General features: G+C 41.8%; 1 protein-coding gene across 1 annotated transcript in view; it reads right to left on the minus strand.

Moving 5' to 3' along the window:
- Positions 1–776: 776 nt before the first annotated feature.
- Positions 777–23115, minus strand: part of PDE1C (phosphodiesterase 1C) — a 336052-nt gene continuing 313713 nt past the window's right edge. Inside the window, exons 14-15 of the mRNA XM_044675577.1 lie at positions 20347–20415; positions 777–946 (exon numbers count right to left, since the gene is read on the minus strand). Of these exons, the coding sequence (XP_044531512.1) occupies positions 777–946; positions 20347–20415 (239 nt within the window). The remainder of the gene's footprint in view (positions 947–20346; positions 20416–23115) is intronic.

Genomic DNA, 23115 nt, shown 5'->3' on the forward strand with positions numbered 1-23115 from the left:
TTTAACGACAGGAAGTCAGTGGGTTCTTAGGAAATGTAGTTCAAAGGCACAAGATTTCCAATTACATAAGAACCGCCTTTCCACCAAATTCTCCCTATTAATGCAGATAGGCATCTTCTCCACAACTTTAAGTTTTAGAGAATTGTCTAAAGCATTGAGAGGTGACATCTTGGATCAAATAGCTGGTGATTTGAACTCAGTTCAAGGCAAGACTTGAACTCAGATCTTCATGAATATGAGGTTAGCTCTCTCTACCCACTCAACCACATTGCTTCTTTTTTAAATTGTTATTTGATAGTATTTCTGTCTTCTTTCCATTCCTCCCTTTTTTCCTGGCATTCCAAATAAGGATATTAATATTAGCATTAAAAGAGAAATTCGTAGATTATATTCATAAAACATGATGATGACTAAATTATTTTTCTTTTTAGGGCAATCCCTTTTGTGGTTAAAGAAGAAGAGGAAAAGCATCTTTTAAGAAGATGTTGGTTTTTGCAAGCAATGTTTTGGTGCCAACTACAGTGGAGAAGGCCCATACTAACAAAATGCGCATCCACAGACAGCCTTGGTGACATCCGCACTGCCCTAGAATTGTTCCCTATGAACAAAATTAACCTTGAGTTTGGGACCAAACCATCCCAAGAGAGAAGGACATCAAGACTCCACTTTGGTTTAACCCATGGATGCCATTCTCCATGAGAGAGATCCCCAAAGTACACCTGCCATCAGCTAGGTGACAACAAGAGGCAGCTTGGCCTCTCCTTTCACCATTCGCCTTATTTCCTATTCCAGTTCTGGGAGATGCTCTGAATCTTTTTCATCTTGATCCTCTGGTCAAGCATCTTATATTTTGCTGGGTGATCATCAGTCTTCTTTGGAACATTTGGTGCATAGGAACCAGAGGCATATGCTGGCCGTTTAAAATGGCGTAGGGGAGGCTTGATGACTGTAGGGAACAGAAAGAAAGGTAGATTGCCTTTAATCACACCAAGAATGGATGGCAGACTCATGGGATTATGACCTCCAAGGTGCTCCAGTCCAACCCCCTCATTCGAAAGAGAAGAAAATTGAGGCCCAGGAAGATGATGGGACTAGTCTAAGTGCTGGGGATGCAAAAAGAGGCAAAAGACCCAATTCATGACCTCAAGGAGTTTCCAGACTAAAGAAGAGCACCTTGATACTTTTTAAATATTCATCTAATTCCTACAGAAGACAATTACTCATCAACATAAAAGGAGGGATTGAAAGAATTGGCAGCTTATTAAGGCTGCCTAAGAAACTCAAAAACACAAACAAATAAATTTACAACTCTCTTTTTCAGTAACATATCAGAGCATTGCTGTAATATCCACAATTAGGAGGAATTTAAAGGATTCATTACCAAAAGTGCCAGGATGCCCCATTTTGGTTTTTAACTCAATCCTACAGCAAAGGCACTCACCAAAGTTGGCATGATTATAGCAACTCTCCTGCCACCCCAATATCTACCCAATATACTGGATTGAAAAATCAAAAAAACAAAGCGAGTTTGCTGGACCAAGAGACTTAGCTAATTCCAAGAAGATTAAAAGTAACAGGGATAAATTTAAAATATTGTGTTTATACTACAGACTTGATAGCACTTGGAAAAGATCTGGGAGTTCTCATTAGTCACAAGCTCAATAGTTTCATTAGTGGATATTCCTAACCTTCCAAGTAATTCCAAAGAAGAAAACTGCTTCCAGAGTTAGTGGGTTCTTCCTCCCTAGAGGGCTTCAAGCAAAGGCAAGGACATTCATTTGGTATGTTACAAGGAGAATTCTTTAGCATGGGTGAGTTGGGCTAGATATCCTATAACTGAAATTCTGTAATTCTGAAGCATTGTGGTGTACACAAAGGAAGAAGTCTTCTTAAGTGACAGTAAATAATATCTCCCACTTTTATAATTCATTATAGATATTCATTCATTTGAGCCTCACAACAGCCCTGTGAGGTAGGTATTAGACCCATTCTAAAGACAAAAACCTGAAGCTTAGAGATAGGCTAAGTGATTTTTTTTATAGTTTTAGCTATTAAGTGTCCAAGGCAGGATTTGAATCGAGGTGTCCCTGACTCTAAAGCTTGTGTTCTATCCACCAGAACAGCTTCCATCCCAGCCCTTATGATCCATCATCCAGAAAAGTGACTCCTCTGGAGGAAGGGCCAGTCATCCCCAACTGTCAGCCAACAAGAAGATAGGCAGGCCAGGTTAGTTGAGGCAGCAAGGCACCTTGGAAGAAGGACAGAAGGGAACATATGGTAGGTAGTGACACCACCACTGCCACCTTGACCATCATCTCCCCTTAGACCTTGATGGAGATAGCCAGGATCCTGAACCCAGAAGCCTTGGAAGGAGCCAAGCCTCAAGCCCAGTACTCTTGGCCATCATTCTGGGAAACAGCTCCTGGAGAGATGAAGCCTGGACTTACTCGGGCTACAGCTAGAGCTCCCAGAGACCCAGAAAGGAAAGTTCCTGCAACCAGTCTTTGGCTCTGTTCTATGGTTCATCATCAGGAGCTATGATTTCATTAATGTTCACAGCATTAAAAAAGAAGCATTGCCATCTGGTCTGCCACTTAACCCTAAGAATCATGGCATCTTTTCATCTGACTTGTCTCCTCCATTAGAATGTGAGCTCCATGAGAGCAGGGACTGTCTCCATTTTCTCTTTGTATCTTAGCATGAAAAAAAATATAGTGTGGTGGAAAGAGCACAGTTAACTCAGGTTCAAATAATACTACCTCGGTGTGACCTGGGGCAAGTCATAGCCTCTCAGTGACTTCATTCCTTCGTCTTTAAAGTTAGTACATTGGACTAGATGCCCTTTTTGGTTTTCTCTCTAAATTAAGAATCTTAAGCTAAACTCCCCGGGTCTCATTTTGGACTCGATGGTCTCTAATGTTCTTTCCAGTTCTAAATCTATGATCCTAAATCATCTCTCCTTTCTAAGCTTTCTCATTTATAAAATGAAAGGCTGAATGAGATCCTTTCCAACTCTAATCATCTAGCATCAGCTCTGCCCTTTGGTGTGGCCTGGAGACAGGCTAAGTCGGGACTCTGAGTAAATGATATTCTTATGGAAGATGATAAAGCAAAAGACAGTCTTCTTCTTGGAGGTCTTAATTTTGTTATGGATTGTTAGGATAAACAAGGGGACTGAGGCTGGACACGCTCTAAGAATGAATGGGAAAACATTTTTTTCCCCTATTTTGTCAAGAATATTGTGCAGGCTAGTCAGGACTTTGGAGTAAAAGCTGAATGCGGAAAATGTCGCCAGCAGATGAGTTACTGCTCCTTAAACCCCGCAGCCACCCTGTGCAAGCATTCCATTTTCGCTACTCAGCAGGAACTCATCCAAAATAGCCTATTCCGGCTTCTCAGCAGGAAGCAACATTTATTGTTTACCAGCATTCCGAAGACAAGATCCAATATGTCCCTTTCTAGCAGAGTTGATGTCTTCAGAGCAGAATCTGCTGACAGACAGTTGCTGCCGACGGGTCAGGTTCACGCTCAACCCAATGAAAAAGAATCCAGATTATGAACTTAGAGCAAAGCATGGAGAATGTGATCTCCTCAAGGCTAGGGAGCGTTTTGTGTCCTTTTTGGTCTTGGTGTTCCCAGAAGCCAGCACAGTGCTTGGCACATAGTAACTCGGACTGTTTACTTGAATTGAAGGACGCCTCGTTCTCACCATGAGAAGGGAAATGTGGAGTGCTAGTCAGGAGCATAAGATCAAGGACCGAGATGTCACTGCGCATCCATTTATTTCATACCTTTCCGCCCCCCCTGAAGTTAGTGTCCTTTACAGACATTCCTCCATAATTTTTTTTCTAGTAGTGCTGTAGTATGAGAGCTGGGTGAGAATTATTTTCCCTGAACTATTAGAGAAACTGAGTCAAAGTAATAAAATGATGCTTTTTCAGGGTTGAATGAAAACTAATGCTCACTTAAAATTCTCTTTTTGGGTAAGAAACATCAAATAGAAACACTACTAGATGCATATATGAACCTTAGTTGCCATCTCAATAACTTTTCTTCCTGTTCTCCCCTCCACAGCCCCTCCTTGTCCCTCTACCCAGGAAGGAAGCCAGGGCTGAATGGAATCTGTCATTGTTTCTAGATAGGGAGCATCCCTCTATTTTCCTTTGCCCTGATCTCCCCCAAACCTCTCAGAAGTGCCCCACGGTGGCCACCCTCCCCTGGGGGCAGTGTTTCCCATTAGAATGTAAACTTCTCCAGGGTAGGGAGCTTAGCATGATGGTTGGGCCCAGAGTAAATTCTTTCTCATTTATCTATTTCTATATTTTTTAAAGTACAAAATCATTTCCCATGAACCAATTTACTTCAACAATACTAAAAAGCAAAGAGAGATTGTGACAAAAGTCTATATTTCTCTGCTGAGGTTAAGAAACTCATTATCTATATTACTTTCTCTTTTATGCTTCAGGGCAGAAAGGACAGTTAAAAAAATCACATAAACCCAATCATCTTGTCTTTTTTTTTTTTTTAAACGATTTCATTAAATTTGATTCTGTACTGAGAGGCTTTGCCAGTAAGAAATGTTGCTCTTGTTCTAAAGTGCTTTTGCATTCCCCAGATCCTCCCAAGGCTTCTTTCGATCCCTTCGTTTTCCTCAGTTTTCCTTCCTTTGCTGATCTTTTCCCCTTCCAATAATGTCTTGAGTCTGCCATGCTGATCTTTTCTCCTTCTTAAAGGAGAGCTGGGAATCTTTATTCCTTACAGTTCCACAGTAAATTAACCCCATCAATTCTGTCTGCCCATCATTCCGTCTGTAGGTGCCATGGACCTATCATGCAGTTATGTCGTCATTTATGCCAGGGGTTCTACATTCAACATCCCCCACCCAAAGATTTATGGCCTCTTTCCATCAGAAGGGATGAATTTATCAGACTGGGTGTTCAAGGCAAAATCTAACCTGTCTGCAAATCATGGCATACCATTACTGGTGAGGGGTTCAAAGAGGGGCCAGGATCCAGAAGACAGCCCAGCCCTCCCAGCACATGGACTCCCAGTCATAGCAAGCTGGAGCTGTCTACACTGACTCTCATCCCAATCCTCAGGGACTCCCAACCAGCTCTCTTCCTCCCCTACAAAGACTCATTTCCTCTCTTCCACTCTTTCTCTCCATTTCTTTATTTTATGAGACTCCTTGAATATCCCCAAAGGCTACTCTCTCTCACTGACCCTCTAAAGGAGTGGCATTTCTTCAACAGAGCTAGGGAAGTCCTAGGACTAGTGATGTGCCCCCTCTGCCTTGAGCTCCCCAGTGTTACTTCTGCCTGTGCCCAGATACAGACTCTCCCTTCAAATTGCTTTGGGGAAAAAATCAAGTTTCTCATGGGAAACTCCTTATATCAGTCTTAAGAGTTCTTCAGTTCAACTTGATTGCATTAAACATGGGGAAAAAGTTCCCCAAAAACATAAACAGCAATGGAGGCAGTTGGCATGGGATTGGATTGGGGATCAGGAGGTTCTGGGTTGGAATCCCACCTCAGACACTAGCTGTGTGAACTTGGGTTCATCACCACTGTTCTGAAGTTCAGAATCCTCATCTAGAAAACCTGAAAAGAGTTTGAAAAATGAGATTTAGAAACGCTCTCCTCCCTCGAGAAGGTAACTTCAGAAAAATGGTCTTTGGAGGAGAGATGCCTGGATCAAATGCTTTGGTGCCTGTACAGGAAACATGGAACCCTCAACAGAACCGGAGGGGGGAGAAATCATTTACTGTTTCTTACAAGTCGTGGCCCCCTCAGAGCACTTCCCAAGAAGAACCTACGCATTCCATTTTGAGGATTCCCAACAACAGTGCTACATATCCCCTGAACTCAGATTTCTGCTGAACTTTCCATTCCTAAAGGTCAGAGGAGAGACTAAAAAATCAGAGCACTTTTTACTGGGGTGTTTTTAGAAATCCAAGAAGCCTGCCTAGTCATGTTAACTGCCTACAGGAAAGGAGAGGCTAAGACAGGAGGCCAAAGTCTCCATTAGCTTTTCCAGCAGAATATAAGGCACTGGAGAGCAGAGTCCAGGAAAGCACCTGAGGGCAGAAGGACCAGAGTTCCAATCTGTCTTTAGACTCTTATGAGCCCCTGGGTGTCTCTTAACCTCTGTTTGCCTCAGTTTCCTCATCTGTAAGATGGAGAGAGTGATACCTTCCAGGGTTATTGTGAGGATCAAATGAGATAATAATTCAATGTGCTTAACATAGTGCTGTTGTGGGGAGCTTGAGGTGAACCCTTTGGGTTTGGGATGGGGACCCTTTGCAAGAATGCAAGACTCTCTAACTTAGCTTGGAAATAAAAAGAGAAATGTAGCAAGTCATGTTAAAGCGGCTGGCAGGACAGTGTGCAGGGACGGACACTGCCTCCTCGAAGGGATGGATTCTGGGGTTTTATACTTTATTTACAGCAGGTGCCATGTGACTGGAGGAGGGTATGAATTCAGGTAAAAGTGGGGGGCTTGGTTACCCGACAAGGGTCCTGAGGACATAGGGGGAGGCCCTCATAGTTTAGGGGGCAAGTAGATGCCCTAGATTACACCGATGGTATCGGGACATGCCCAGAATGGGTATATCTATGTCTAGGGGAGAAGCCAAGGGGGAGAATCTTCTCCTTAAGTCTTTGAAGTCCAGGCTCACCCTTTCCTTAGCCTTAACCAGAATGCAAAGAAGCCAAGAAGGAATTTCCTTGCTTACCGTCTGACCCAAAGCACTTCTATAATTTGGGCGAACGAGGTCCCATGCCAGTGCTTGGCACGTCGTGAGGACTATATAAATGTAAGCTGTTATTATTACACTTATTTATAATTATAAAATATATAATCCTATCACATTGTTATAGTATATCTGTATCTCCAGTGGCATGCACAGTGCCTGGCAAACAGTAAGCACTTAAATGCCAGTTGACTGATTCAGAAAGCTGCCATGGGAAATGGTATACAAGTTAAAATTCTTGGAAAGGGGAGGAACAGGAAATAAACATCTGTATGCTTTCTACTATGTACCAGACACTGTGCTAAGAATCTTTTATTTTTCTTTGACAATTTTTCTCATGTGATCCTCACAACAATCCTGTGAGGTAAGTGCTATTATCTATTTTACTGTTAAGGAAACTGAGGCAAACAGGGGCTAAGTTGGTCTGGATTTGAACTCAGATCTTCCTGACTTCAGACTCAGTTGTCTATGCCCTGCCTTACCACCTACCTAATAATTCTAATTTCTAAAACATTAGATTAAAAGATGAAATAATCCATGTATGGAATCACTCAAAGAATATTCCCTGAGCCAAGATGAGATGTTTTTAGTAGACAGAAACCTGCCATGAATTTCAAAATACAAAAGGAACCCCATAGATCTATATTACACTGAATAAACATAGCAGATAATCTCTAAGATAAGGAACTGAGGGAAGAGTCAGTGATTTAAACAGGTTATTCCTTTCACTTCCTTTGTTTGTCAGTAGGTGGAGACCTGGATCTGAGATTTCACTGGAATTCCACTGGAAGGTGGTACTCCCAGCATAGAACTTCCCTCTTCCAGCAGAGTTCAGCAAATTGCCTGAAATGTACAGTCTTACAGATTTGTGGAGGGCATTGAGAAGAGCCGGGACTAATCCAGGGGGTCAGAGGCAGGTCTGGTTCAAAGGCCGATTCCTCACTGACTGCATCAGGTTGACGATCACAGGACAACATTACCTGCAAGTAATAAAGAGAAAAGATGCAGGCTCTGAGGTGACGAGGCTCTGATGTGCTGAGGTGGGTTTGCTTCCTTTGCTTTGTTTTATGTTGTTCTTCTTGATCTTGTTAGGCTGCTTGGCAGAGGAGTAGGAGTAGTGGTAGTAGTAGTCGTCGTCGTCATCGTCGTCGTCATCGTCATTGTAGTCCTCTTGGAAATCCCTTGGGTTCTCATCGCAGTTTTTGTTTGTTTGTTTGCTTATTTGTCTTCTGAGTTGTTTTTTTCACCTTCTCTCCAGTACACTACTTTTCTTTTTGCTGAATCTTTCCATGAAACCAAAACCTTTCATGAAATAACTTTTAGCCTTGGGAAACTAAACTAACTTTTAGCTTTGGAAAACTAAAAAATTTTAAGTGTTCAAAAATGGAAACACTCACAGCAAGAGGACAGAAGGCTGGCGACTAGTCAAGTATTTTTAAATAAGATTAAGACAAGAAAATAGGAAAATAAGGGACTTCCAGGAAAATGGTGAAGTGAGGAGTCACAAGAGAAGGAACGAGGGAAGAAGAAGGGAAAGAAAGAAGGAAAAAAGGTAGGAAGGAAGGAGTGAGGGAGGAAGGGTGAGATGGAGGGACAGAGGAAAGAAGGGAGAGAGGGGAGGGAGGAAGAGAAAGAGGGGAGGAAGGAAGGAAGGAAGGAAGGAAGGAAGGAAGGAAGGAAGGTCCATCAGCCATGAGACAAATACTAGATATCCATCACCAGAAGATTTTTAAATAACTAAAAGAAATGAATAAATCAAGAAAAATTCTCCTGCAATGGAAAATAAACAGTATGGATTAAAATAAGTAGAAGTAAAAATAGATACAGTAGAATCAGAAACAAAGGCAGATTTTTCTCCAACAACAATAAAATTATTATAATCATACTGAAACAACCGAAGGAAGAACTGCAATTAACAAAAAATATCAGAGGAAAGAATTATGACCAAAGATTCTCAGATGATGATAAAATTCAACAGGTTAGAAACATCCAAGGAAAACTTAAACAGAAGAATAAGTTAAATGAAAAATCCAATTATTTTATTGGAAAACAGAATGGAAGAAGTAACAGTAGAAGCAAAATATTAAAACTATAGCTAATAAATTCCCCAACTATAAAATCATGAGTGATCTAAACAAAAGCAATAGATGAAAGGTAAATTTATTAGGCTTATGTAAAAAAAGAACTGTCAAAGAACTGTTAAGAAAAGAATTCCATCATTATAGATCAAGAAATCATAAAGACATTTCCCAAGAAATATTAAAACTTTCTAGATTTCAAAAGGTTTCAAATACAGAATTCACTGGATATCAGTGGGAGCGACCCTCAAGTTCAGTACCAATAGGTTCATAATTGGCAAACTCCAAGACTGTGAAGACAAACAACTCATCATAAGAAAAGCATCTGAGAGGGGAAAGAAGCATTACATAGTTAAAAATAGCATTTGGAATACTAAACAAATTGGAAAGGTCAGAATTTAGAACACGACATGTTGACATTTAAGATATATTTTAGCTTTATTGTGAAATCATTTTCTGGGCAATGCTAAACATTTTTTGGAAGCCAAAAGATGACAATTTAAAACTCATGACAGTAAACAATTTCTGGAGAAATCCAGTGTAAGAGGAAGTTTTGACTTGTGAAACCACGTCCCAGAATGAGCCTGGCTCCTCAAGTCACCGTTTTAATCACAGAATCACAGATTTAAGGATTGGAAAGGATCACAAGGTCATCTAGTCCATGCCCCAGCGGAACAAGAATGCCTCCGCTGATATACAGGTCATTTTGTTTGAGGGCTTTATCTTTATTTGAGAATGTTCAGTGAAGGTAACACAACTCTATTCTAAAGTTGGGGGCAACTAGGTGGCACAGGGGATAGAATGCCAGGCCTGAAGTTAAGGAGACGAGTTCAAATGCAGGATAAGATGCTTCCTAGCTATTTCTGGGCAGCAAAGTGGTGCCATAGTCCAATAAGAATTGGACCCAGAGTTAGGAAAATCTTAGTCCAATTCAGTCTCAGATACTTACCAGCTGTAGGACCCTGGGCAAGTCACTTAACCTCTATTTGTCTCGGTTTCCTGTCTGGAAAATGGGGATAATAATAGCACTTACATTGCAAGGTTGTTGTGAGGATCAAATGAGATAATAAAGTACTTAGAACAGTACCTGGCACATAGTAAGAACTATATAAATATTAGCCATTATTATTAAAGTAGCTCATTCTACATTCGGATAATGCCCATTATTAAGGAACTTTTCATTCTATCAAGCATAAATTTGTCCCTTTTCCAACTGTTCTTGGTTCTTCCCTCTGAGACAAGGAGAGTAGCCCTAACCCTTGCCCTGACCCCCTTTCCTTCTAGAAGTCCTTCTAATACTAGAAGACAGTTATCTTGATGATATGAAGTATTTCCTGAACTTCCCTGAACTCAGCATCCCCATTTCCTTCCACAATTAACTATCTTTGTTGCTCTCCTCTAGATGATCTCCACCTTTTCCAGGTTTCTTCCAAAATATGGTGCCCACAATTCAACTCTACACTGAAGACATAATGTTATCAGGACAGAATACAGGGGGATTATCATCTCCCTAGTCCTGGACTTCATGCCTTCTAGAATCTCATGAGTGTTTTTGACCACCACAACGCATTGTTGACTTGTAGTGAACCTACAATACACTAAAATCCTTAGTTCTTTCTTGAATGAACTGCTGTCTACTCAAGCTTCTTTCATCTTATTTTTGTGGCGCAGATGTTTTTAACTCAAAAATAAGACATTTCTTCCTTTTGAATTTTATTTGATTAGGGTCAATTTTCTTGCATATTAAGATCCCTAAGGACTCCGACTCTAAATTCAAGCATCATAGCTCTTCTCCTTCCTTTTGTATGATCTAGAAGTCTGGATAGAGCACTGGACTTGAAATCAGGAAGATATGAGTAAAAATCTGGCCGCAGATGCTTACAAGCTGGGCAACTTCTTGGGCCTCAGTTTCCTCAAATTTAAAATGAGAATCACAATAGCAAATGATTATGAGAATCAAATGAGTTAATAGTTATAAAGTACTTTGCACAGAGCCTAGCACACAGCAGATACTTTAAAATGCTTGTTAATTTTTTTAAAAATTATTTTTATCCAAATCATTGATTGAATTATTATTTCTCATGGAATTCTATAAGTGATTCTTTTTTAATCATTAATGATTACTCTTTGGGTTCCATCATTTAATTTGTTCTGAATATACTTAAGTGTAAATACAGCCTGACTTTCTCTATCTTTTCAACAAGAAAAAGGTAAGGGTCAAAAACCTTGTTTAAATGTAGTAGACTATATGTGCAGCATTTATTTGATTTATTGGTCTAATAATCTTGTCCAGAATGGCAATAAAGTCAGTCTGGCACAGTGCATGCTTGTCTTGTGCCATGGCTGTTTCCTTTTTGAGATGTTCATGGATTAGCCCTTTAAGCATATTTCTGAGAGTTTTGCCAGGAAGTGAAATCAAACTCACTCTCCCTTGTTTTGAAGACCTCATTAACTTCCCCTTTTTGAAAATCAAGGGAATATTTTTCCTTCTCCATTCCTATGCTATCTTTCCTGTTTTCCACAATCTTTGAAGCATACCACTGGCAGTTGCTTAGTAATAACATTCAGAAAGATAAGAAAGGTTTAGAGAATTAGAAAAGAATAACATCAACTAATTTTTTTTGCTAAATATGTAATAAAATGCTGCTAAACATAACTATAGGCACAGATATATGTATGTGTACATGCATGGATTGTGTACTCACTAAGTTCATTTTGGACTTAAGAAGGAATAATGGTAACAATAAGCTAGCTTCAGTATTATTAATATTGGACTTACACAAGAAATGGAGGGATAGATCCATATCAGGAAGAAATTAGCACAATAAATCACAACAGCAATAAAATAATAAAATGACTTAATAGCAATTTATACAAAAAAGCCTCTTGATATAATGCAATACCTTATAAACACTAAAAAGTATACTGATGGGGGCAGCTGGGTAGCTCAGTGGAGTGAGAGTCAGGCCTAGAGACAGGAGGTCCTGGGTTCAAACCCGGCCTCAGCCACTTCCCAGCTGTGTGACCCTGGGCAAGTCACTTGACCCCCATTGCCCACCCTTACCAATCTTCCACCTATGAGAAAATACACCGAAGTACAAGGGTTTAAAAAAAAAAGTATAATTGATGGTAGAATTTTGTCTCAATACTTCAAATAACACTTAACTGAATCCAAATCTGGCATTACAGATAATGAAGGAACTTTGGAACTTTTCCCAATAATAATGACATAAGCCCACCTCAACTGCTTACTCTATTATTCACATAACTATAGAATTATGAGCTATAGCAATAAGACAAGGAAAGAAATGAAAGGAATCAAGACTATTTCTATCCTAAAATACTTAGATTCTAAGATAGTTCTTTTAGCAGAAAATATTATGGTTCATTTGGAAAAAGCAAGGTAATTTAAGATACTTTGACAGTAAACATTTTCTGCAAAGTATAACAACTTGCAAAATCACTAGGATTTCCATATCTCCAGTAAAAACATAGAAAGATAAATACCATTCTTAAGAGCAATGAAATGTATTAACTATCTTTAAATTAATCTAGCAACATAAACACAGGAATTATATACAAGTAACTGGATAATTTTTGGTAGCAATTGAAGAATTAAATAACTGATATATCTTCATAGTACATGGTTAGGTCAACTCAATATAGTAAAGATGACAATATTATCCAATTTTAAATTTAATTATATGTCAAACACAATAAATGAAACATCCACTTATCCTTAAACAACAGAATAAAGAAATAATCAAATTCATAAAATGAAGAATAAAAGGTCAAGTATAACCAATATGATAATGAGATTAAATCTACCCTGCCCATCTTTAGATTTAATCATCAAAAGTGAAAACATCTCCATTTAACTCACAAGTTGGGTGGTCTGTAACCCATATGTACTAGAGTGAGTAACAAATCAAAATATACTGACTGCCTCCTGGGCAGTCCTGAGAAAAGTGTCTGTTGTGATTGGACACATAAACTAAGAGGAAGGCAAAGGAAGTGATGCAAAAGAGTCCCCTTTAAAAAGACAGTTCAGAGAGCTGAGGCCTCTCTGGAGGTTCATAAACGGGACCTAAAGGAGCGCTTCTGGTTCATGACCTGGACCTGGGACTTTGAGACCTTGGTGAGACTGTTCTAAAATCTTTTCTTTAGAATTCCTCGTTGTGAGTGTAAAGACTGAATCTTCCTGAACTTTTCTTAAGGAACTTCCCTTTCAAAGAGACTCTGTGACTGAAGCTTTTGCTTCATACACCTCTGGGGCCTTCAGGCCCGTGGCTCAAGGCTTGTTCTTTTTCCAATTGAGGACTAGTTAGATCTGCTTGAGTTAAATCAGGGACCTAAGTGAATTATTTAGTTTGTCAGATTATCTTACCTTATCCTCTCTCTAAATTTCTTACTTTCTCCCTCTCTTCTCATTTGTAAATAAACTTCCATAAAAGTCATTTTGACTTGAGGCTATTCTTTAATTGGGAATTGATAACTATTCAATTCCCTGGTGACCTAACCTTTTAATATATTCAACAAAAAAACCTTTTCCCCCTTACACCAGAGAGATTATGAAAAATAAAAAGAAACAATTTAAACTTGCCCTAATCTTAAATTACATTAGAAAGCCATCAATGTTAAACAAACAAACAACTATCTGGTACTGAATAAAAACTGGAAAATAAATAAATAAAAATAAAATATTAGAAAATAATGAACTGTTTTTTTTTTCCCCCAAGCCTGTTTGCCTCCTTTCAGTATAGGCTGGACCTCTCATTTCCTTGTAGCCATGGTAATGCCAATCCATCATATTTCCCTGTTCTTGGTTCTCCAAATGGTATAGAAGGTTCCCAAGTTCTATTGTTCTTGGGATAACCATCTGGTGCAGTGCAGGGTTATGTCCCCAGAGCGCTAGGGTGTTGACTCTGAGTTTTGGGTGCTTGGCTCTCTGATAGAGCCCGATTATTGGACCTATCTCTTTCCTGATTAAAGACTTGGTTTTTCTGACTACTTTAGTCATTCTGCGTTATTTCCAAGTTAACACGTATGCCATTTTATGTTTGCAAAGTAATTTATATATTTTATCACATTTGAGCCACACAGCAAATCTCTATATTTTATTTGCAGGCATATTGTTTACATTTTACAAATAATGAAACCGAAGGTAAGAAGTTAAATGAATTGCCCATGGTGACACAGATATTAAGTGTCTGAGATAGGATTTGAACACAAATCTTTCTGGTTTCGGGTACAGAATAAAAATCTAAATCAATACCACTTTACAATCTAGTGGGAAGGGGGAATGGTGCGAGGAGGAAGGAATCTCTGATCCATTCAACTGAGAAATGGTAAATGTTAAATCATAAAACTGAAACCTGAAGGTGGAAGATGTCTTTGAAGAGGTTCATTTTAGGGAGTCTCTTCACTTAAGGTATGGCAGAGAGACGGCCATCTGAATTTTCTCAGAATGTGACTCCAAGGAACAGAGCTACCACTAGAGATGTGGATGTCTGAGGCATCCGCAAGAAACATGACCTTTGATCACCTTTGTAATTGGTGATGTAAAAAATAATACAAGAGTAACTGAGGCTAATTCATTTTAATATGAGAGTGAATTAGTTCCTATAGTAGTTCACAGATGACAATGTTAATGCAATTGACTTGATAGTGTCCCATTTTAAAGAATAATTCTTGCTAATCAAGCATTTAGTTTTTGTTTCTGGATAATTGAAAATGTGCAAATTTTGTACCCTCTAAATCCTGCTGCTCTAGGGCAAAACCCTCATTGCCCCACCCTAGTTCTAGTCCTTCTTAGGAAGCCCCTGAATTCCCACTCTAAACCCAAGAATTCATGAAGCAGATTACATAGTGGACTCTGGCCATCATCTTCCCTCTTGAACAATTAACCTGAACCTCTTCAGGGAGGATGGGTCATCTCATTATGAAGGGAACTTCTCTCAGAATTAAATTGCACTCAGAGTTTTGCTCTTTCCTAAATCTGTACTTCCTAAAACATCTCCCAAGAGCAGGACAGGCCACTTCTCTGCTGGGCGTTCTCCAGGCAGGCTGTTTTATCCGTAATCACCTAGAAAGAGGAGAAACACAAGGTCACGGACAAACCAACACACGGGCAGAAAAGGGAAGCACATCCATTCTAAAGAAGGCCGGCAGCAAATTAAAGGAAGCACGAAGGCTCTCTAGCACCATCTACAACGCACTGGAGTAGCCTCAGGCACTACTAAGGAGCATCTACATCCAAGGAGCCCAGCAGGGAGGTGGTACTGTACCTGCCAGGCCAAAGGTCCCTCCGGGCCAAAGACAAGGCTGAGGCTCCCTGAGGAGGCTGCCCGGGCCGGATGCCGTGGGAGGCCCCGAGTCCGTAGGGGTCAGGATGGCGCGTGGCAGCTTTCTTCAGCCAGGAGGGAGAATACTTCCCCACTCGTGTGCCATTCCCAGAGCCCCCACGTTCCCCGCTGAATCACGGGCTGGCTCTGGAAGGAAAGGCGGCCGAAGGGGCTCTTCGCCAGGATGTCACCTGGGAAGCCGCTTTGCTATGGATGGACACGAAGGGTCAGAAGTCACCTCTGCGCTCCCTTGTGGTTTTCTGAATGGGAATCACCCGCTCCTTCGGGCAGACACGGTCATTCCTCCAGGCTGGCGTGCCAGAACTTAATGATTCTCAATAGTGATGACACTTTTAGGGAGCTCAGGAGGACACGCTGGCGCTCTCACACGCCTGCTGGGCAAAGCTGTCTTGCTGAAGCATCCTCCTCCCTGAGGGAGACGGGAGACGGCACGGGCTAGCAGGACAGGCTCTTGTGAGGACACCCCAGGATCCCGAGTTCGAGAGTCCTGAGAACAGCGCTGCCCTCACACGAAGAGCCCTGCTTCCAGACATGGAGGGGAATGACTCTTGGGGGGCAAGGACCCCCCAACACCAGCTACTCACTAGCTAAAACCCATCGGACAGGCAAACCAGCCTACCTGGAGCATTAAGGCACCCTGAAGGAGAGACGAGTGGCAGTATGTGCCGAGTGAATCAAACCACCTCCATAGCCATCTCCCCTCAGTCTCTGCTGGAGTCAGTCTAGGACCGCGCTGGCCAGCCTGGGAGAGGGCCCGAGGCCATTTCTCTCTTCCCCCATTCCTTGGCCCAGCAGCCCAAAGGGAGCCCTTCCGCCCTCCCCTGCCTGGGGTAAGGGAGCAGCTCACAGGAGGCGGGAGGGTGCAGTTCGGGCACTCAGTCTCTAAAAGGTTCACCATCACTGACCCAGGATAGTTCCTGTCACCGCCAATCACCAACCAAATGTCCCTGACAAAGCCTGGGGACGTAGCATCCCCCGGACCACTGACCCTGCCTTCCCAGGGACCCTGCCAGACACCGAAGCCTCATGAATGTGTGAGCCGTCAGCTCCATCTTGAAGCTACGCAGCAGCCGTTGCTACCAAAGACCCAGAAAAGAACGTTGACAACACCGACGTCACTGGCACCACCAAGTGGCTCAGCAGTGGAGACTGGCACGATTTTGGTCGTAGAAATGGATCTAAAGAAGATGCATCTCCATGTACGTTACCCCTGAGCCCTCAGGATGACCGGCTCTGCTTGGCCTCGGACCTGATGGTGTGGTGGGATTCCATGCCTGGACAACAGAACTCATGACCCAGACTGTCCAATGAAAAGCCAACAAGGTGTGATGTCATGGGAGATAGGAGCCAGGACAAGCAGGAACTCGCTCTCTTTGGCTCCAGTCCTCTCCTGAACTCGAGGCCACTCTGACTGGCCTTAATTTGTCTGGCCTGACCATGAGGTCAGCTGGCCCCCATGTTGTCACTTGGGAAATGGACCCAGGCCCGCTGGGAATCTGGGACCTGATCAAACAATTAGCAGCACGGCTGGAGGCTGGTAATATCTTCTTTCTCTATTTCTTTTTCTTTGCTAATAAATACTTATACATTTAGCATTTATTTATTACAGACAGGCAATGAGACCTCCTGTTTATGAATTCTCCCCCAATTAGAATGTCAGTTCCCTGGGAACAGGACCTCTTTCTGCTTTTCCTTTAGGATCACCAATCCATAGCATACAGTTCGCATATTCGTTCATTCATTTTTTCAGTCTTGTCTGAGATTTCATGCCCCATTTAGAGTTTTCTTCGCAAAGATCTGGAACAGCTTACCATTTCCATCTCCCATTCGTTTTACAGATGAGGGAATTAAGGCCAACACGGTCAAATGACTCACCCACCCAGGGTCACACAGCGTATACCGGTCTGAGGTCAAATTTGAACTCAGGTCTTCCTGACTACAAACCTAGCACCATCCACTGTACCACATAGCTGCCTTAATCTGCACATAACAAGCAATTAATTTCTCTCACTTATTCATTCATCTCTAGCCTTTTTCATCACTAAGTTTATTCTTCTTGGCACAGAAATTAAACAAAAACAAAAGAGTTGCATAGTTTTGTCTTCTCTCTGTCATCTTTTATCATCATCCCATTCATCCGGAGTGATTCTCCCATTCTTGATTTTTCCTCTTCCCCAAGATATAATTAAACATCGAAAACAAACACAGAGTCTTATTGTACACTCCAAGCCTCCATTCATCCTGAACTTTAGAACTCCGATGACAATAGCTAACATCGAAATAGGTCTTTAAAGCTTACAAAACACTTTGCTTATTATGTCATTTGATCCTCCAAATAAATAACGAATCTTTTAAAATAAAAACTTTTTAAAAACCATGGATAAAGACAGAGTTAGGGACTCAAGTGTGAGTTCACTTAGATTTTACTGCAAAAACTACAGCTAAATGAACTTAGGGAAACCTGGTCTATTTGGATGTGGCTTTTGGCTTCATTTGTGTCTAAATCTCTTAAGTTTCAGCAAATCAAATGTAAAAGCTTTGCTACTTTTTGTGGTTTCTAGGAGGAAATAGTACATTGATGTGGACTGAACCCCTAAAGGATTGTGGGCCTCTACAGGAAAACTGGCAGCCATTATTCTAGCTGTCTTCAATGGGCTCATACAGGAATCATCAGAACAATTGGTTTGGATATTATTAGGATACTCATTTTTCAAATTGAGAAACCGAGGCAGACAGAGATGAAATAATTTGCTCGTCACAAAGTCAGTAAGTGTCTGAGCAAAATTTGAACTCAGATCTCCCAGACCTCCATTTATGAAGCTCCTCACCAAAGGAGGGTTTTTTCTCTACTTTCTTCTCTTTTCTTTTCTCCCGATACCTTTATCTCACCTTGCTTGGATCTATTATCATCATCAGATTCCAGCCAAAGTCCCAGTGGCAACAAACAAAGCTTCCCTCCACCCTAACTGGCAATCCTGAAGTCCAAAGCCCCTGACTCCAGACTTCTCATATTTTCCTATTCGTGTGGTGATCAGCCTCTTACAAGGACGGCTGCTTGGTGCTTCTCTGCCGTGGTGTCTTCTGACTGTCCACTGTGAGCTAGTCTGGGGAAGAAGCAGAACTGCCAATGTACCTCCACCGAGTGAGCAGTGGGCGTCCATTGAGCCCCAGCGTGACTGACTTAGAAAGACCCTCTCCTGCCTGACCTTTACACTGGCCTGTGGGACGGACACTGCCGTGCCACTCTCTTACCTTAACACTATCTTACTACAATCTCTATTTTACACATGAGGAAACTGAGGCTTACGAAGGTAAAACGACTTGCCAGGGCCCCACGCCAGTAAGTGTCTGAAGCAGGGTTTGATCCCAGCTCTTGATCACTCCGAGCCTTGTGCCCTCTTTACTCTGGGAGTTTCCTTAGGCTCTCTGGCATTCACAGAGTGGCATGACTCCCCAGAACTGAAACAACCCAGACCTTTGTCTCGAGCTTCCCTCTCTTCACCAAGGAAGACGATGAACCACTACCTCCTCAGACCACAGGCTGAGATCTCATCGAACCCAGCAACTTACAGCTCCAGGAAGTGGGGTGATTTGCCCAAGAGGACGGATTTAAACCCAGGTCCTCTGACTCCATAGTGGGTCCTCCTTCCCCTAAACCAATTATTTCTATGCTTCTCACATCAGCTCAATGAGAACAATAGCTAGAGGAAGGACTGCCAGTTTTCCTGTGGAGACACTGAAGCCCACAATCCTTTAGGGGTTCAGCCCATGCCAAGGCACTCTTTCTTCCTAAAAACCACAAAAAGAAGCCTAGCTTTCAAATCTCTAATTATTGAAACCTAAGAGATTAAACACAAAAGAGGCAAATAGCCACATCTGAATGTAACAAGTTTCCCTCAGTTCATCTAGCTATAGTTCTGGCAGTAAAATCTAAGCTAATTCACAGTTGTCTCCCCCTCCCTCTTCATCCATGTATTTTTTTTAAATTTTAAAGACTCAGACATTCATCTATTCATCAAATATCTGTGAAAACAGAGTATCAGGAAAACAGAGTATCAGGGAAATAAAATGTTCTGAAAAAACATTTTGTAACTCTGTCGGAGGAGAAGATGCCACAGAAAAAGAAGATAGATCTAATTCCATGATACCAACATGAGAGAGCTGCAAAGCCAAATGACTCCTGAGGTGTTGAGGTGACTTGTCATTCCTACTGAGGCTTCCTGACAATGGAGCTGGGCTTTTCAGGTCACAGAAGAATTCAGCAGGGGGAGAGAACAAGGGAGGACACTGTCGATATTGGGCTTAGTAGAAACAGTGATGGAATCTCTAGTGCAAGGAGAGTTGGGAGAGGACGGAGCAATTTGGGTTGATGAGAATCTCAAGTATAGGGAGGGGAGTAATATGAGGTCAGGCTAGAGAGGGAGATGACAACCAAGATGTGGAGGTCTTGGAATGCCAGGCACTCTTCAGTGAAATACCCTGTGAGCAATGGAAGAGGCAGGAGGGAGGGAAGGAGGGAGTGAAGTGAGGAGAGGAAAAGAGAAGAGAAGAGAATGGAAATCTGAAGCCAGTTCTCTAAAGGATGGAAACCATTACTCTAAATGTTTAGGAGATCCTATGCCTATGAATTTTCAAGTGGAGTTCAGGATTGTAAAGATGAAATGGAGAATCTCTGAATTTATGGGGTTGTACAGTCAACTGCAGATAAAGAATTAAGTGAATGAGTCAAGAGAAATCTGCTCAAATAATTACATGGGTGGGATTTTCAAAAACATTTCAAAGATATTATTTAAATTTATACTTTAAAAGCCAGACTCCTTAGGGTGTTGCCAAGGTGCCCAGCTCCTCAAGGAACTTCACAACTTTCTTCTTTCTGGTCACCCTAAAGGTAGTGAGAGTGAAAGCTTACCACAGTGCCTCCCCCAAAGGACACCCAATATAGGCTGCCTGACTTATAAAAGCCAAAGGCAGAAGATCTTTTCATTTCCCAAGATGCTGCCCAGGTCTGGACGACAGAAATGGAGCTATGAATATATCGGCAGCACATAGCCCAGAGGAGTGAGAGACCAGAGCTTCCACTCACTGAGTGTTCACGTCAACAAATGGAGAAGCAATGCACGTGTGAGCACGTGCCATGGTGCCGTGGACTGACCTGGCAATGTAAGTCGATTGGAGGAGCCTGTGCTTGGGGCTGGAGAACCATGAGGACGTCGCTTTACACCTGTCGAGGAGAAAAATAACAGGAAGAGTAAAGACAAAGGGGGGTTCAGGTCCCTTCCTTTGATCAAATGAGATAATAATCATATTAATAATAATAATGATGATGATGATGATGATGATGATAACAACTAGCTCAGAGCACTCCCCAAGCACTATCTCATTTAATCCTTACAAGAACTCCATAAAGTGGGTACTATTGTTATATCCATGTTGCAGGTGAGGAAACCGAGGTTCAGAAGTGACGTGACTTATTTATAATTACTGTGATGGGGGGCAGCTGGGTAGCTCAGTGGAGTGAGAGTCAGGCCTAGAGACAGGAGGTCCTAGGTTCAAACCCGGCCTCAGCCACTTCCCAGCTGTGTGACCCTGGGCAAGTCACTTGACCCCCATTGCCCACCCTTACCAATCTTCCACCTATGAGACAATACACCGAAGTACAAGGGTTTAAAAAAAAAACTATAATTACTGTGATGGGTAGAATTTTGACTCAAGTCTTTTCCGTCTGCTAGGCAGTTAGTGAGAAAGGTAGGCTTTGAATTTAGGTGTTGTGACCCAAGTCAGGGCTCTTTCCATCGTATTACATTGCTTTGATTCAGTGAGCATGTAGAAATAGCCAAGGTGCTTTTGGATCTCTACATTCCGGCTAACATTAGGACTATAAGTAGAAGAAGAAAAATAGTAAAGGATAACGAGCCTAAAAATTCTAAATTGCCAAGGGGTGGAGGTAGAGCCAATAGCCAAGGAGTTACTAGTTAAAAGCAGATCTTCTTCATTCTTGGGCTACATACATCCCACTGGATCCACCTCTATTTGGTACAAAAATGGGGTATTCTATGAGTTCAGTGAATTAATTGCCCCCCCTCCCGAGAGCTTGCCCTGGTTCAGTTCACATCTGAGGTGCAAGCGGAGTTGGACTTTTTATATATTCTGCGTATTGATTCATACAGTGAAGGTTTTCATTTGAGTCATCACTTGACTCTCAAGATTCATATCCAGTGTGACCTTCGGGCATCACCTGGGAGGGTGAATGCACTTTGTTAAGGTGCCTGGAACTCTGATAAAAATGCTCCTTTTGTCAGGAAGCACAGCAGGAAAACTGAGGAAGGGCAAAAGCACAAACATGGCAGTGGAAATAGAGAGGTAGGGATGACTGACTGATTATTTTATATTGAAATGGAGGCTAAGGATGGAGTCATTATAGGAGAAGAGAAATCACCTATATGGCCTCTCACTGACTTGATAAAAGCAAGGAGATAAAGTCCAAAGGGAGGTGTGGGAAGGGTAGAGATTGCAGAAATAAGGGACCTTTAATAAATGCAAAGTATTCATTAAGTTATTTTTTTAAGCCTTACCTTCCATCTTAGAATCAATACTGTATATTGGCTCCAAAGCAGAAGAGTGGTAAGGGTAGGCAATTGGGGTTAAATGACTTGCCCAGGATCACACAGCTGGGAAGTGTCTGAGACCAGATTTGAACCTAAAACCTCCCGTCTCTAGGCCTGGCTCTCTATCCACTGAGCCAACCAGCTGCCCACATCATTAAGCTATTTTTTGATGAATAGTTTAAATAGCCACCCTATTGGAAGGGAAAGGGCATGGACATGGGAGAAATAAATCCCTTTTCTTTGCCAAATGCCTGGTGGACATGGACATAATTCCAAGTCCTCAAAGACAATGGCAGGAAGTATAAGAGAAGCTCTGTCAGGTCCTTCAAGATAGCAAACCTTCAAATATGAGCCTGGCCACGGACTGTATCCTCTGTGTTGACATTTTCCCAGCCATTGTCATAATTAGCTCTCATGAGCTTGCAGGGATAGGAAAATCCTCCTTTTGGTAGTGATGCTGTTCAAGCAGACATCCTTGCTAATAGTCTGTTCTGAGTGATAGGGCTTTCATTTCATATCATTCTTCCATCTCTGCTCTCCACCAATATAAAGGCAGAGACCTTAAATGGTTTCTTGTTTCTCAACCAATCACTGAGTTATCCCTTTTTCCACAATGCAGGGTTAAATTATTCTTTCCCATAAGAGAGAAGTGCCACCAAGGAAGAGGAACACAAGGCTTGTGAGACCTGAGACCAGAAGCAAGTGGTTCAGGTCCAAGCTATAGCCAGCTGTGGAACTATGAACAGTTACGCATCAAGTCAGCTGACTACAGGCTGGGGAGCAAGGCAACAGCAAAGAAGGCAAGACAACACAGTAAATCAATTCTCAAAGCATTTATTAAATGCCTGTAACATACCAGGTATTGTGCTAGGTTCTGAGGATATATAGACAAAATGATGGGATGAAAAGGCATTTATTAAGTGTTCACTATTGTGAAAGAGAATTCTTTATTCTATTGTCTATCCTGAGTTAACATTAATTTAAGTATCTCACGAGACTGTGAAGACAGGATTAACTCTCCTTTGTCTACCTTTTGATTGAATCAACACAAGCTTGAACTAGGTGGAGGAGCTCACAAACCACTTAGTGAATTCACACCCTCAGAAACAATCAGCCAGGATGAGTATTCACCTCTCCAGAAGGTGAATTTTAGAGAATTCACACCCTTGGATGAGAACTTAGCCTTCAGAAGGTGAGAAGTCGATCCCACAGACATTGCCCTCTGGGCAGTGTTAGACAATTTGGAAACTACAATTGGCCCCTGTGAAGAGGGGCAGGGATGAGAAGTCACCATAAAAGCAAGCCCCAAACTCCCT

The sequence above is a fragment of the Gracilinanus agilis genome, chromosome 1 (assembly GCF_016433145.1).
Source record: "Gracilinanus agilis isolate LMUSP501 chromosome 1, AgileGrace, whole genome shotgun sequence".
Classification (NCBI taxonomy): Eukaryota; Metazoa; Chordata; class Mammalia; order Didelphimorphia; family Didelphidae; genus Gracilinanus; species Gracilinanus agilis.